We start from the raw sequence: 16,470 nt of genomic DNA, 5'->3' as shown, positions 1-16,470 counted from the left end.
TTTATAATTTTTCTACCGACAAATTTATTGACTGGTTATTTCTATATACTAATTTAGATTCAGTTTCCGATAAGTTTGACGAATTTGTATGCACAGTGCAACTTCTTAAACAGGACATTACTTGTATTGCCGAATCCTACATTAAACTCTCAATTCCTGACTCCTCTGTTAATATAAATATATGCAATATATCGTAAAGACAGAGAAATCGTGTGGGGGGCGGTGTACGCATTTATATATCAAATATTATTACCACAACTTTCAAAATTAACATTATTAGATATTCCTACAATAGATGCAATTCACTTAGCTGTTAATAAAAATCATTTTTGTCTTAATTTAGCATGTATTTATCGTCCACCTGTTACACCCCCTGCACACGATAATGTTTTCTTTACAAAACTTGAGGAACTATCATCTCTTGATAATTTATCATTACTGGAGATTTTAATTTTCCAGAGATCACTTGGCCAATAACTTCATTATCTGACGGCGAAAACGCTCATAATTTGTTTAAAAGCTTTGTAGTAAATTCGAACCTGACATAACTCATCACAGAACCTACTAGATTTAGAATTAATAACTAGCCTTCTATTTTCGATCTAGTGCATATTAACAACGAAATCAAACAGCAATAAAATAAATTGAGACAATTTGGCCTTTTGGTCAATAAAAGGGATGACGCCATTCGGTTACCTTCGACATGGAGACCTCTCATAAAGAAAATATCTTCCGCTCCACCATCCAATCAAAATTAAGCCGTCAGAAATGTTCGCACCAACCCCCGCGCCGATCCTCGCGCAAATCCCACCCAAACCACATCACCATCGACAGCAACATTTATTGTTACTTACTGACAAAACATCAAAAATAAAATAAAGATTTACTTTTACATATACACACCGTAATACACCTGCATACAAAACATGTTGCATACTATCAAGACAGGTTTAATATACTATTTCCATTAATATAATAGCAAGAACTCCTAATTACTTTTTAATCACACTATTTTTGTTTTTTTTTTCTGTTCTCTATGGATCAGTCAAACACACCATGAAAAGATGTTACTAACAAAATTTTAACTTTCCAACTAAATTTTAAAATGTAAATTGTCGATTAGTTTAAATGTTATATTTTATATGTGTGTTTCCAATGTTGAGTGTCGTAGCTTTGCAAAAATAATCTCAACGACTAGTAAGTTGTAATGACAATTTGAGATATGTTGTAAATATTTACACTTTCTTCTAATTACAGTGTCTTGAAGAAGGAATAAAAGAATTCCGAAAGCTCGACCAAAAGTCAAAAGAGTGTTTCTATAACATCCCGGCCAAACCTACTGACTGCAGCCCTAATAAACTGCGTTGTTGGTATATATATATATATATATATATATATATATATATATATATATATATATATATATATGGAATTATAAAAATGTAACTTTTTTAAAACTCTTACTAAGCAAGTCTCACAAAAAACCCTTTATGCCTTTTCACCCCTATTTCCGCCATCAATAAGCTCTATAATTATTGGCACTAAACGTCACGATCCGACGTGAGACCTTTTATATTTTATTTTATGGCCCCGCCCCTCTGTATCGGCGGGCCTTTGTTCCAATGCTCACTTGATTATCGTTAAAAATTAGTTTTGGATTTTATTATCGAGAGACTTTAATGAAAAGCTTTAATCGGAACATTTTCCTTGCTCCCTTTTTGTTCGCTTTCCGTCAAACGGATAATGGGATCCAGTGAAAAAGTAACTTAAAAATGGCGAAGAGCGATTGAAAATTGTATTATGGAGTATATTTAGGGTTATACTTAATTATATATACAAATAAATACAGAAATTACGTTACAGGATTCATGTACCTTCTTTATCTTTAATATAGATACCGTTGGTGTTTTTTTTTCATTCTTTGTTTTAGGATTTAGACACCAAGAAATGGAGTATTTTACATTTGTTTGAAATTAATGATCGCTATGACCGTCCATATGTCGTTAATACTCAACCTTGGTTCTTGAACGAGAGTTCCCCTATTACTTGGCTTTATTGATTTCTGAGTATATACTTTTCTCTTGCATTACGAGTCCATATAGGCCGACCGCCTCTCGTAGATCATGATCTTCTTTAGATTTTGGCAAATTTTGGCATTGAAATCTGCTAAAATATTGTGATTTCTCTATTTCGTAGCGTTTATACTTGTATCACATTCAGATTTCGAGGGCCAAGAACCATAGAGTTCCAAGCGACATTTACAAAAATTTTCAGGAAACGAATTTTCAAGTTTGCTGTCAAATAAAACGGTTCTGACATACTTATACTTTGCCAGATATGTTATATATTATTGTTTAAGGCTTTGGTAATACAGTAATTCATAAAACAATCCTGTTGTTATGGTATAAAATGCAAATTTAATGGTTTTTTCAAAATATTACACTTATACTTAGAACCTTATGGCACTGTAACTGCTGTACTTGTTACTTTGTGGCCCTAAATAAATTTGAAGTTTTGAAAATATGTTATCATTGTAGACTTTATTGTCTTTGTAGACTGATAACAATAATAGCCTATACAATGATGTCTGTTTTTTTTTGTTATTTTCACGTTCTTGGCCCTTTATCAATTTCTGTGAAATGTGGAAGTGATACCTCTGTTTCTCTTCTGTATGCACCCTGTTCTCTTTTTTGGCCAATCTATAGTCCTCGTAGACGTCACATCTACCCGATTTCGGTTGCAAGAACCCTAGATTATGCTCCAAATTAAAAATGTGCCTATACAACGACAGCGTTTGTGGAGGTATACTATTTGCATTGCACATTTCAATGCACAAATAATAAATTTTGTGAACGTTAAGTGTTGGGTCTAGATATCTTCTTTTTGAATCTTTCCTACAATAATGTGCCTCTACATATGGAAAAGATTGTATGCGCTGTGTTATTACTTCCTTTTCTTTGTTTGAAATGCAATTTTTGGTTTCTTTCCATCGTGTATCAGAGTGTGATGTGCCTGAATTACTTTTCTGTAAATTCAGAGTATATATGTGCTTTTGGCTTATGCAAAGAGTATTTAAGAAAAATGGCTTGCATACTCTCAATTTGCATTTTCTTTCTCGAAGTAATACTCAAATGAAAAAGATTTGTAGTTTGTTTCAGTACTGCGTTTCCTCCTAACTAAAATTCTCTTTGTCACATTTAATATAAATGCATACTTTCCATTTTGGTCCAATGAGTAATACCTGTTTTTTGTCTCCAATCTTTCTTCGGGGTTAAATTTTTCATTACATCGGAAACGACAACTTTGGTTGCTTTTTCCTTGTTGATAATTCTCCTTCCGTTGTGTTTTTTATTCACATCTGGGGATTCCGCTTTCGTTTTCGATTCCTATTTACCTTTCATTTGAAATGCTTATATTGTCTGATCATTTGGTTGAATGGAACACACCCCTATATATGGTTTTTGTTGACTTCGAGCATGTCTTTGACAGCTTATCTCATGCTGCTTTATGGAAAATTTTAGAGCTAAGAAACATCCCGCATAAAATAATTTCCATTATAAAGTCACTGTACACTGAGGCGAAATGCAGCGTGACAAAATGGAATCAACAGCGACGAATTTGACATACTTACTGGAATCAGACAGGGATGCGTGCTTTCTCCGTTTCTTTTTAACATAGCAGTAGACTATGTTCTCTCCAAACTAGACTCCGACACAAGAGGCATACAATGGACGTTAACCACACGCCTAAGCGATCTGGAATACGCCGACGATATACGCCTGTTAGGACAAAGGTTCCAAGATGTGGCTGATCAATTGGAAACACTTTCCACTAAAGTCAATAAAGTAGGTTTGAAAATCAATATTAATAAAACCAAAGCCATGAGAGTAAATGCAAGAAACAACACGCTATTTACTATCAACAATATGCATATACATTGCAATACAGCAATAACATTGATTTGTTAGTAATTTTGTTTAATACAATCTACGATACTGGGGAAATACCAGAGGAATGGTTAGAATCTATTTTTATTCCCATTCCAAAACAAGCTAACTCCAGGCGATGCGCAGATTTTAGATTAATAAGTCTTATGAGCCAAATGCTTAAAATTCTATTAAAAATACTTCACAATAGGGTATACAAAAGGTGTGAAAAAGAAGTTGGATACGATCAATTTGGATTCAGAGCCGGAATGGGGACCAGAGAGGCCTTGTTTTCATTACAAGTACTGCTGCAGAAGTGTTACGACCAACAAAAGGATGTCTTTCTATGTTTTGTAGACTTTGAAAAGGCATTTGATCGCGTAAACCATAATAAAATGTTAAATTCCTTGCAGAGCATCAACTTGGATAGCAAAGATCTCCGACTAATTAAGAACTTATATTGGAGGCAGAGTGCCAAGATTAGGATCGACGATCATACATCTAGAAATATTAGTATAAATAAAGGAGTAAGGCAAGGATGCATACTGTCCCCTATGCTGTTCAATCTTTACTCGGAACTACTATTCAAGCAAGCCTTGGAAAACCTTTCCACAGGAATAAAAATTAATGGAGAACCAATATCTAGCATAAGATATGCAGATGACACTGTCCTACTGGCTGATACAGACACAAACTTACAGAGGGTTATAGACCACCTTAAGGATGCTTGTCGAGAGTTTGGAATGAAGATCAACGAAAAAAAAAACAAAAGTAATGGTGATCCAAAGAAAACAGAATATCCCCTTACCTATAAAAATAAATGGGAATATTTTAGAACAGGTAAACCAATACAAATACCTTGGCTGTTAAATTAATTGCAAGCTGGACCCAGAACAAGAAATTAAAGCGAGAATTGCTCAAGCTAGGGATAGTTTCTTTAAGATGCGCGTTCTATTCTGCGATACACATATAAATATTAAATTGAGATTAAAACTTGTAAAATGTTTTATCTGGTCTGTTCTTCTCTACGGAGTCGAAACATGGACTTTAAAAATAAAGAGCCTGAATAGAATCGAGGCATTTGAAATGTGGGTGTACCGTAGAATTTTAAAAATTCCTTGGACAGCACGAAAAACAAATGAAGAAGTACTAGCGAGACTCAATTTAGAAAAAGAACTATTGAGAACAGTCAAAAGAAGAAAAACCAGTTATTTAGGGCATTTGTTGCGCAACGAGAAATACTACATCCCTCAGTTGATAATAAAAGGCAAAATAGAAGGAAAGCGAGGAATTGGAAGAAAAAAATTGTCCTGGTTACGTAATATCAGAAACTGGACAGGACTTGGATTTGAGGAACTCTTAAGAACAGCTGAAGATAGACAAACGTTTGCCACCATAACCGCTAACCTCCATTGATGGAGACGGCACTTGAAGAAGAAGTTGTCAAATCTGTTCTACTCTACGGATGCGAAACCTGGAAAGTGACAAAAACCCTTACCGATAAACTACAGGTCTTTATTAATAATATTTTCGTATTTTCTGGCCTAAAATCATCAGAAACGAAGTTCTAGTACAATTCACCGAACAAAAAAGGGTAGAACATCAAATAAAGTCCAGAAATTGGGGTTGGATTGGCCACACACTCAGAAGAAATAATTCCAGTATTACAAAGATTGCCTTAGAGTGGAATCCCCAAGGAAGAAGAAAAAGAGGTACAAGTACAAACGTGGAGAAGATGCATAATGGACTAGATAAGAGGTCAAGGAAAGTCTTGGAATGAGGTGAAGGCCTTAGCGCAAAATAGAATCCGATGGCACGTTTTCACTGAAGCTCTATGCTCCATTTAGCAGTTTAAGAACCTTAGATATATGTATATATATATATATATATATATATATATATATATATATATATATATATATATATATATATTTCAAATTATTTTTTCGACCGTACTGTTTTAAATATTGATTTAGAGTATCAGCAATCAATATATATATATATATATATATATATATATATATATATATATATATATATATATATATATATATATATATAATCATTTAGTTGATAAATCTATCCATCTACATCTATTAGATTATGACGAAACCGGTAATGAAAAATTAAAGAGGATATTAGAAAACAATTTATCATATCAAGTAATAAAATAGATGAAAATATTTCCATGTGGAGAAAATACAGTACCGAAATTAAAAAAAAGCCCGTTTTAGAATTAAAAAAAAAACACATCTAGACTCAGACACTAGAAAATTAATTTCGATACCAGACCAATGTTTTAGATAAATTCTAATAGAGTACAAGAAAAAAGTTCCAAGTCAGCAAAATATTTTTTACGAACCTAAAATTGGTGTCCCATATCTGCAATTGTTGTTATTTGATATTTATTCTCAGCGATCTAAAGTATATTGGGAAGAAAAGTTAATGTACAGGAATCCTTTTACACTTTTCGTCGAAAAAAACTAGTAAAGCAACCCTCTTAAGGGCTTTTAACAGATAATAGAACCATTTTGTCGCTACATCGATTGGATTAGGTCGATATGGCGTAACGAAAAATTAAATGGCGTATTAGAAACGCATTTATAATATCGGCGACACGTTTTACCCTTACACAGATTTATTGTCGGATACGTGCAGTTTGTACGTACGATGTCAAGTGGATATATTATTTATTGCCACCCGGCAACTGCAACTTGTATTTGTTGTTGTCAGTATTTTCGATTTAAAGAAGGACAAATGTTTGTTGGTTTAACTGAGTAGCAGTGCTAATGGATTGGGATGTGATCTCAATATAAAAATGAAATACTGAAAACTACCTTTTTTAAATCTTTTAAAATGTATTGTTGAAACTAAAACTAATTATTTATAAAACAAAAAGTAGAAATCCAAAGATTTCTAGGTGTTCGAAACCAAAATTCAGATTTCTGCCTAGATCTGTGCCTTCTAAAATTTTCAAAACAAGCAGATGATGAATGGCCGACATGGGTAATCTAAAATTGCATTCCACGACATATTGATTCATTTAGACAAGAACCTTTCGTGAACTGGTTTCTTATACTCAAAATACGAGTAAATAAAGATATAGAAAAGACAATTAAGATTTGATTTCACGTATAGTGCTGCTACAATTCACTTATGCATATTTCGTCCTAGCAGGACTCATCAGAGCGACTGGGTAGAAGCCCTGAACGTGAAATCTTTTTTTTATCTAACTAACTTTCTGGGACTGAGGAGTCTAAAGAACTTATACCAGCTGAACATTAAATAACCATTAAAAATAAAAAAAAATTTAATAATTAATTATACAATCTTTATTTTCAAAACAAATATTTTGTAAACAACATTTCTGTAATTACAAAGAAATCAATCAATATTTGTCGGAACCGTGGCAACTCTGTATTTTAAGCCACAACTAAATTCTGCATTCCTCCTCTAGTTTTCGCACAGCTCACGTCTATTGCTATCCTGGGCGTATTGTACTTACTTAAAACTAAGCTGACTGGTGACTTCAGACACACACGTGAGCGGTGTTTCGAGTAAGGGCCAATACGTTCCCTTTTAGTCAACTCTAATAAAATCGATATTACGTCGCTTTAATTTTAATCTTTTCAGTCTACAAAATGTAATATCAATAATTTTATACCGTTTTGTGAGAGATTTTTAAGCAAGTACTTAAATTGTCACTGATAATGGTCTGATAAGACCGAAAACTGTTTAAAAAGTGCTAATATGTTTAAATGTTTTAAATATTTCACTGTTTTTTAACATATATACCAATTACATTGCTTTTTATTTCATAGTAAAAGGTTTTAACTATGGTATAAAGCCAACTACTGGGAACTGTCTTAAAGGTGTAAAACCTGGCTAAATGTTGACTACAGTAAATGAGGTGCTTGACCAAAAAACACAGTCTACATGATTGTTACCCTTAAAGTTATATATACACAAGCTATGGATACTTCTAACAACATTTCTAAAAGTGTTATGCAACTCGACAAAATATACACCTTGCGGAACCTTACAAGCAACCAGTTTAGACATAATAGGGATGTCACCATTATAATCTGCTTAAAAATCGCTTTGTTAAAGTTAAGGTACGTTAAAAAACGCTTTTTTGTACAGATATTTGAATTCGGGATAGTTTTTTTGCGTAACATTTTTTACTTAGAATGAATATTTGCTTTAGGTTGAGTGAAGTCTGTCAAAATATTTCGGTATTCGTACTACAACGTGGTAAAACATATCTAGTATTGTTACGAGATTGTTTTTAAAAAAAACCTTGTAATGTATGTAAATATGCATGATTTTTAGTCAATTTTATTTATTTCTACTATTCTCCAATAGTTTTGAATGAGTATAAATAAATTTTAAATCTACTACAATAGAAACACTTAACATGACAAGGCAATGTCAAGCCTTGTTATTTCAGCTTTTACTACTAAATTGTAAACAAATGAAATTTTAAATATTGTGATCGTCCCTACCACTGGCTTTCGCCTATGTCAAAACTAATTGCCAACTACGAGAAACCCAAGCTACGTGGTTCCGCAAGGACCAAACCCAGGGCTCCTTAATTGCCCAATTTAGACACCGGGGCCACCAAAGTAAAGAGAGCAGAAGTTGTGATATCCTACCGTTTCGCCTACCTTCTTCTCCCATTGTAACACATACGGCACGGGGTGTCCCTCAGGGAACTCCACGTGGCAGTTGAATACCACCGACTCACCGAGTATTGCTGTGATGTGCACTGCATCTTGCATACAGTGAACTGAAACAAAAAAATCATTATATTTAAAAATGTGTAAGTCAGTTTAAAGTTTATCAGTTGAAATGAGTTTATAAGTTAGTAGATTGTACTAATTTTAATAAGTAAATTTTTATAATGCATGTGAAGCTGTCAACACGTTTAAAGATATGACTTCCAAATAATGCTTCTTATTCCTTATTTGCTATAGGATCCTTAGCAACCAACATGTACTTGGTTTTGTCTTCGTTGATGACTAGACCGTTTCCAATTCTAGAAAATATTACTCAACATCTCGCTTGCTACGCCCTATTGTGTCAATGTCATCAGCGTATGCTAAGATTTATTTCGATCTATTGTAAATAATACCGCCGTCTCTCATTCGTGTGTCTCGGACTGCCTTTTCGAAGACAATGTTAAATAGAAGGCAAGCCAGGGCATCCCTTTGTCTGAGTTCATCCTTTATCTCAAAGGATCGAGAATTTTCTCCCTGTATCCTAATGCTGGCTTTTAAGTTAGACATTGTCATTCTCGTTAACCGGATAAGTTTTTCTGGTATATCAAACTCACGCATTGATTGATATATACTATACGCTTGACACTGTCGTATACGGCCTTAAAGTCGACGAATAGGTGAAGGGTTTCAATGTTAAATGCTAATGTTTTCTCGAAGATCTGTATTATTGAATGAATCTGGTCAATTTTTGATTTTTCTGGAGTAAATCCGGCCTGCTATTTTCCAATTATGCCAACTGTGTAGCCTTGTAGCCTTTCGTAGAGAATATTTGCTAGTATTTTGTAAGCAGTTATTAACACGGTTATACCTCTGTAGTTGTCACACTGGAGCTGATCGCCTTGCATCTCACGCCTTGAGACCATTTACAGGGCATGGTCTCATTTTGCCAGACAAGAAGTGAAAATTTATGCAGTGCTTATAACAGGGCGTCGCCACCATTCTTGTAGAGCTCACTACAAATTTGATCAGTTCCTGGTGCTTTATTATTTTTAAGATTTTTAATGGCATGGGGAATCTCTTCAGTGGTAGGTGGTCTTTCGTTTGGATTGAATAGATTCCAATCATTTCGATCTGTTACAGTGTTATCTGCTTCTTCGATATAATGGCCGTTAAATTTTGCGTCAAAAATTCGACCCATCGGTTCAAGATGGAGGCTGTATCACTTAAAATATTTCCTTCTCCATCTCCATCCTTACAGCTCCCTATTCTTGGCTTAATCTCTTTACTTGTTTTATTTACATTTCCGTAGAATTTTCAAGTTTCGTTTTGATTTATTATCCATTTTATGTTTTCTGACTGCTTTTCTTCAAATTGCCCTTTTTTTCTTCTACGTAATCTTTTTTGTTCCCTTCTTAGGATCTGGTATTTCTCCTTTGCTATTCTTCTACATCTAGCTTGATTTGTCTTTAGGTATGCTCTATTTTAGTTATCTGTTGCTTCTTGGCACTCCTCGTCAAACCATTCGTTTTGTCTAACTGGTTTGGTTCTCCCAATATTTCCGATGCCTTCTCAATTATTATGTTTCTACATTTTGTCCACAATTCCCCCACATTTTCCCCCACTTCCAGGCATTTCCTCATCCATTTGTCTCCTATACTCTCTCCAACGATTTCAATGCGTAAATTAATAACATTATTTCTGTCTTGTTTCATATGTTTATCCTTCTTTAGGTTTGAAATTCTTTCTCGGATTTTTGCCATTACAAGAAAGTGGTCACTATCTATGTTTGTACCTCGGTAGCTTCTGACATCCTTGAGGTCGGAAGAATGTCTTGCATCTATTAAGATGTGATCTATCTGGTTAACGGTTTCGTTGTCAGGTGATTTCCATGTTCCTTTGTATATTATTTTATGGGAAAATCTTGTTCCTCCTATTATCATGTTTTTGGTACTTGCAAAGTTTATTAGTCTCAACCTGTTATCATTTGACTCTTCATGAAAGCTCTCTTATCCTAGAGTTGGCTGGAAAAATAATTGCTCTTTGCCAATTTTTGCATTAAGGTCCCCAGCAATTTTTTTCGATGGACATCGATCATATTTTTTGTCTAAGGTGTCGTATCTTCTTCATGTTCATATTTTTCGTCGGCTTTCTTTTCTTCCTGGTAGAACTGCAAAAATATTTATCCGTAGAATCACAAAAATATTTATCGGTAGAACCTGCAAAAAGGCTAGGTTAGGATTTATTGGGTGTCTATTTAGGATAAAATAGACAATTTGTTGAAAACTACCTATCTCCGTTTCTCTCTCCGTGAACAAATTTATAGGACGTGCGATTAAACACCGATTACCCACACGATATATCATTTTTTACATAATGCATAAGGTCTTAATGTCACGTTCTCTATTTATCTATACAGCCCTTGCTGTCCAATTTTGGACATAGGCCTCCTCTTCCTTCTTCCACGTCTCTCTATTGTAGGCAGTTTGTATCCACTTCGGGCCAGCGTGTTTCTTCAAGTCATCTGACCATCTCATTTGTGGCCTTCCTCTTTTTCGTTTGTAACTATATGGTCTCCAGTGTATAATCATCTTATCCCATCTGTCGTCTTTCTGTCTTATGGTATGTCCAGCGAACTTCCACTTAAGTTTTGCTATCTGCTTTAATACATCGGTCACTTTTGTTTTGTTGCGGATCCAAGTATTTCTTTTCTTGTCTGATAGCCTGATGTTCAGCATTTGCCTTTCCATGGCTCTTTGGGTCTTTGCTATTTTTTCCATGTTTTCCTTTGTAAACGTCCAAGTTTGAGAGCCATAGGTGAGAACAGGAAGTATACATTGGTTGAAGACTCTTGTTTTTAAATATTGGGGGTATTTTCTATTTTTTAGTATATAGGAAATAAGTTGGGTGGATAAAATTACAAATGAAGAGGTAATACGCAGAATAAATAACGATCCAGAAGTTATACTGAATATAAAAAAGAGAAAACTTGAATACTTTGGCCACCTGATGAGAGGACAAAAGTACACATTCTTACAAAATATAATGCAACGAAAATTCCAAGGACGCAGAAATCCAGGCCGTAGAAGAATGTCCTGGATGAGAAATTTAAGAGAGTGGTTTGGCTGTACCACTAACGAATTATTCAAAACAGCAGTAAATAAAATTAGAATCGCCCTAATGATATTCAATCTCCGATAGGAGAAGTACTCAAAGAAGAAGAAGGAGTATATAGGTAAGTTTTCCGAAGGATACCCAAGCCAACCGTATCTTTCTCTTTATTTCTTTGGTCTGATTTTCTTTATTTAATTTAATTAGTTGTCCCAAATATACATATTCTTTTACTTGTTCTATAGTTGTTTGTGCAATTGTAATTAATGTCACGTTAAAATAATAAATGTAAATATTAGATAATTACAAAATATGTATTAAATAATATTACATACAGACAAACTCAGAGAATACCAGAAAAATCAACAAATAGAAACAAACAAACAACATAAAAAAATTGTAGAAACCGTAGAGGTGAACGTACGTGTAGTGAAAGAGTTCCAAAGTAACTTTCGGGATTTAAATTATATTTAACTTTAAGTAGACTTTAAATTGGATAATAAACAGTACTGACGAGAACTGAGCCTCAGAAGGATCGACCTGTACGATGGTTCTTATCGCAGTACAAGAAATTAGATTCGGATGATTACACGACAGATGAGGATAACAGGAAAGCTATTATAATGGATTAATCAGACGATAAAATATTTAAAATGTCATAAGAGACACAAGGAACATAAAAAAATTAGTAATTTTTAAATAAATAAGTATATTTGCTTTACAACCGGTCGGGTATAAAATAGAAGGGATCAAACTTCGCCTAATTTAAAGCATTCTACAATATATGTTACCGCGACTATACCATTTTTTCTACTCTCGCGTAGGGAGAGATTTTCGTAATTCCGAGCCCACTATACCAGTCAGATTCTATTAAAATTAACCATGAGAACACTGAAATTGAAAATTTTACGAGCAGTCCGGCAATGAGTACCTCTTGAATTCAGCATGTACTCAGATGGAATTAACCAAGAGGCCCTAGAAAATATGGAAGCAGAAATATTATTAAATGATGAATGAATAAACAATTTAGATATGTTGATGATAGAGTAGTTTTTGCAGACAATATACTACCACTTCATTTTTTTAACGAAAAAAGTACTTGAAATTAGAAAGTTACTACCAAACTGTTCCAAATCTAAATATTCTCGTTATACGGAGTAAAGTCTTGGAGTTTGATTGAGTCAATGAATTTTAATTATCTGGGGACATAGACATCCAACTCAAGTAATACGGAAAATTAATTGGGTCGTCAAGATACCTAATAAGGCTGATTAAACGACACAATAAGGGGAACTACACATATTGATATAGACAATAAAGTGTACAAGAAAATAATACGTCCCATTATGTCTGCATAAACAAGACCTGACACTAACAAGTAACTGAAACAGGTAGAAAAAATCGAATATTGGAAACAATATTGCTTAAAAATACAATTACCCCCAAAAAATAACCAGCAAACTGTATCTGCTCAAGAAGTGAACATATTTTAAAGAAGAATAACATGTCGATCTTCATCATTATCACCCAATCCTTTGCGTCTACTGCTGGACATAGGCCTCCCTCATTTTTGTCCATTGTGATTTATTTTGAGCACTTTTTAACTATGTTATAAACATAGTAGTACCTAAGAAAATTTTGAAATAAATCAAAATTGATAATAAAAATAATGAAGAATGAACAGGCGCTTTGATAATTGAGAAAAATGAAATGAGAAGAGATCAATGCTATAAGAATGCGTGTCTCAAGAGAGGCACGCTTATAATTGTGTATAAATATAAATAAAGTATATTTTCCTAAATTTTTTGACATGAAACATAAGCTACAATAACTATGTACCTATATTATAAATATCTTTATTTTAAGACGTCTCACTAAAAGCTCCGTGTTTTTTTCATTTGGAAGTAAATTGTTTATTACGCAATCCCCAATTTCTCTAGCTAATACCGGCTAATTCGAAAGAAGTAACAGAAATAATGAAATCAATGACATAATTGCCTACCTTTTCCTTCGCCCTTTATTAATTTTTTCAATTAGCTAACGAATCTCCCTTTTCCTACCCTGTAATTTCCCGTTCGCCATTCGTAGAACCGTTTCCTGCCTCTCTGATTACATACATAGATTTAGTTAGGTCAGTTTGGGCCGTGAACGATGGAGAATTCCGTCAAAACGCCTGGGGTGGCAATGACGAGCTTCGGAACTTGTGGATTTAAAGAGAGTAGATGAGGAGTTAAGAAGAAGGTACGGCAAGAATAACAGGAAATGAAAGAAAGCATTGTCACATTTGTGAAACAAATACCGTAGAAATTGTTTTGTTATTGTTATAAATATTGACGATACGATTGTACAAATGTAAAGCAAAATTATATTCTTAAATAACTGTAGAATAGTGTTTCTCACGGCTTTTTTTCAGTTCTAACACTACACACAACCTTTAACACTTGTACTGAATAGGACAAAATAATTTTAACACTTTGACTGCCATGTGTATACCTGAATATACACAGCAACTGAGCTCAAACCGCTGTGTATATGTAGATCGTTTGTCCATGTGTATTCTACTGGAGCATACTTTACGTATACTTCTAATAGGATATAACCTAGCGTGCCCTGCTAGACAATTGTCTTATAGTAAAATGTAAAATTTAATTCCAATCAATTGTGGTTTTATTCCCTTATAAAATAATGTTTAACTTTAACTTGCACAATAAAACAGTTTCAGAATCCTTTTAAACTCACTGCAAATGTTAAATAAATATATTGCTGAATGAATATGAAACTATTAACCCTTCCAGCGGTCGCGCGTATGTGGTAGATACACGGGTAATAGATTTAGTATAATATCTACAGGGTGAGTCATGAGGAACTTTACACATTTCTACCATATGTAGAGTGCCTCAGGGAGCATATCATGTGGCCACTAAAAAATGTCAACTCCTCTTCTTTATTAATTAACAGGGTGATTTGTGTAATTGACCATTTATTTCATTTTACTGTAGGGTAAACGTACGGCTTTTACTGTACGGCTCATTTGATTTTTTTAATTTTTGCATGATACAGTACACTACTATCAAGCATTCGACTGGTATTAGCTAAACTAAAACATTCCAGGACTGGCTTTGGAAAAATTAATTTAGGGATTCGTTTTAAATATTACACCCTGTATAATTTTTTTTTAAAATGCAATAAGTGATTTTCAAACTACATAAATAGCCAATGAAAACGACATATGCGACAATGTTGTCTCACTTTTATTAAATTTTTAGTGAACGATCAAATTACGGTATTAATTTAAACGGTATTAATTTAAACAAATGTTATAAATTTCAAACATTTTAATTGAAATGATAAACTGAGTCACTACACAACAAAAATCAGTAACTACTAACAATAACGAAGAACAATTAAAAAAAAAAATTAAAAATATGTACATAGTTATGATAAACCCATTAATTAGAACTGGAAAAGATACAATAATGGTAACAAAATAAAAATAATTCAAAATAGATTTTCAAAATGGAACCTGCAGCCTGTACACATTTTTGTTGCTGAATTGTTAATTGACGTATTGAATTACGGATACTCTGGGGATCGTTTCTAATAGTATTACAACAATGTATAATTCTATCAATTAATTGTTGTCGGTTATTAATATTCACTGCGTAAACTAGTTGCTTCAATCGTCCCCAAATATGGTAATCAACGGGATTGAAATCAGGGGATCTCGAAGGCCACGAAATAGGACCTGCACGTCCTATCCACCTGTTGCCATAAACATTATTGAGATGTTGTCTCACTGCCAGTAAAAAGTGTGGGGGTGCCCCATCATGCTGAAAATACATCCCTCGGATAGCAACGTTCGCGTTGGCAAGCAAATTCGGCAAAATATTTTGTAGAAAGTTCAAATAGACCTGCCCTGTTAAAGGACCATCAAAAAAGTGAGGACCTACTAATTGGTTATTTATGACACCAATCCACACGTTAACCGAAAACCTTAACTGAGAACGACGTTCTCGAATAGCATGGGGATTTTCTTCTACCCAATATGTTAATTTCGTGAATTATTTATCCCGTCTCTGGTAAATTGGGCTTCATCTGTAAATAGTGTCCTGTATAGCGTTGGTCGATTATTGTTAATCCATCTACAAAATTCCAACCTATCAATCTCATCTCTAGCATGTAGTCGCTGAACCATTTGAATGTGATATGGGTATAGATTATTTTTTTGTAAGACTACTTACTTTTGATTGAGTAAGATTGAGTTCTCGACTTACTTGTCTAGTGATTATTGTAGGGTTCATAGTAACGGCGTCCATAATGTCATCTTCCTGCGCTTCATCTACGTCGCTCTGTTGTTCCACTAGGAAAAGTGCCATTTTCTCGCAAATAATTAAAAACTGACCCAAATGTTGGATGACTGGGACTTCAACGATTAGGAAATCTCCTGCGATATTCTCTACTAGCAGCCCTACCATTCCCATTACAGAATCCATAAACAAATATTATGTCTGCATATTCTGTGGTCGAAAACTGATGTGGCATTTTGAACGAAAGTAACAAAAGCTCTACCAAAACTAACACAATGTACTTAACGTAGATATGACAGAAGAAATATGTATTCTTGTACACATAAATAACAATTGATAATGACAATAATGACAATGGGTATAAAATATCAAGAAACGTCAAACGGTCAACACCAACCTTCATTTTAA

General features: G+C 33.8%; 1 protein-coding gene across 7 annotated transcripts in view; it reads right to left on the bottom strand.

Annotated features, from left to right (window-relative positions):
• tutl (immunoglobulin superfamily member turtle) overlaps positions 1-16,470 on the bottom strand; it is a 500,395-nt gene that overhangs the window by 137,509 nt on the left and 346,416 nt on the right. For 6 of the 7 annotated variants that reach the window (XM_072537564.1, XM_072537584.1, XM_072537611.1 and 3 more), the window contains one exon: positions 8,594-8,715. In XM_072537564.1, the coding sequence (XP_072393665.1) occupies positions 8,594-8,715 (122 nt within the window). Of the gene's footprint in view, positions 1-8,581; positions 8,716-16,470 lie in introns of all 7 variants that reach the window. The other variant, XM_072537593.1, reaches the window with a different exon arrangement.

The sequence above is a fragment of the Diabrotica undecimpunctata genome, chromosome 1, assembly GCF_040954645.1.
Source record: "Diabrotica undecimpunctata isolate CICGRU chromosome 1, icDiaUnde3, whole genome shotgun sequence".
Taxonomy (NCBI): Eukaryota; Metazoa; Arthropoda; class Insecta; order Coleoptera; family Chrysomelidae; genus Diabrotica; species Diabrotica undecimpunctata.
The sequence above is the reverse complement of the archived record's forward strand: the minus strand, read 5'-3'. Positions and strand labels throughout refer to the sequence as shown.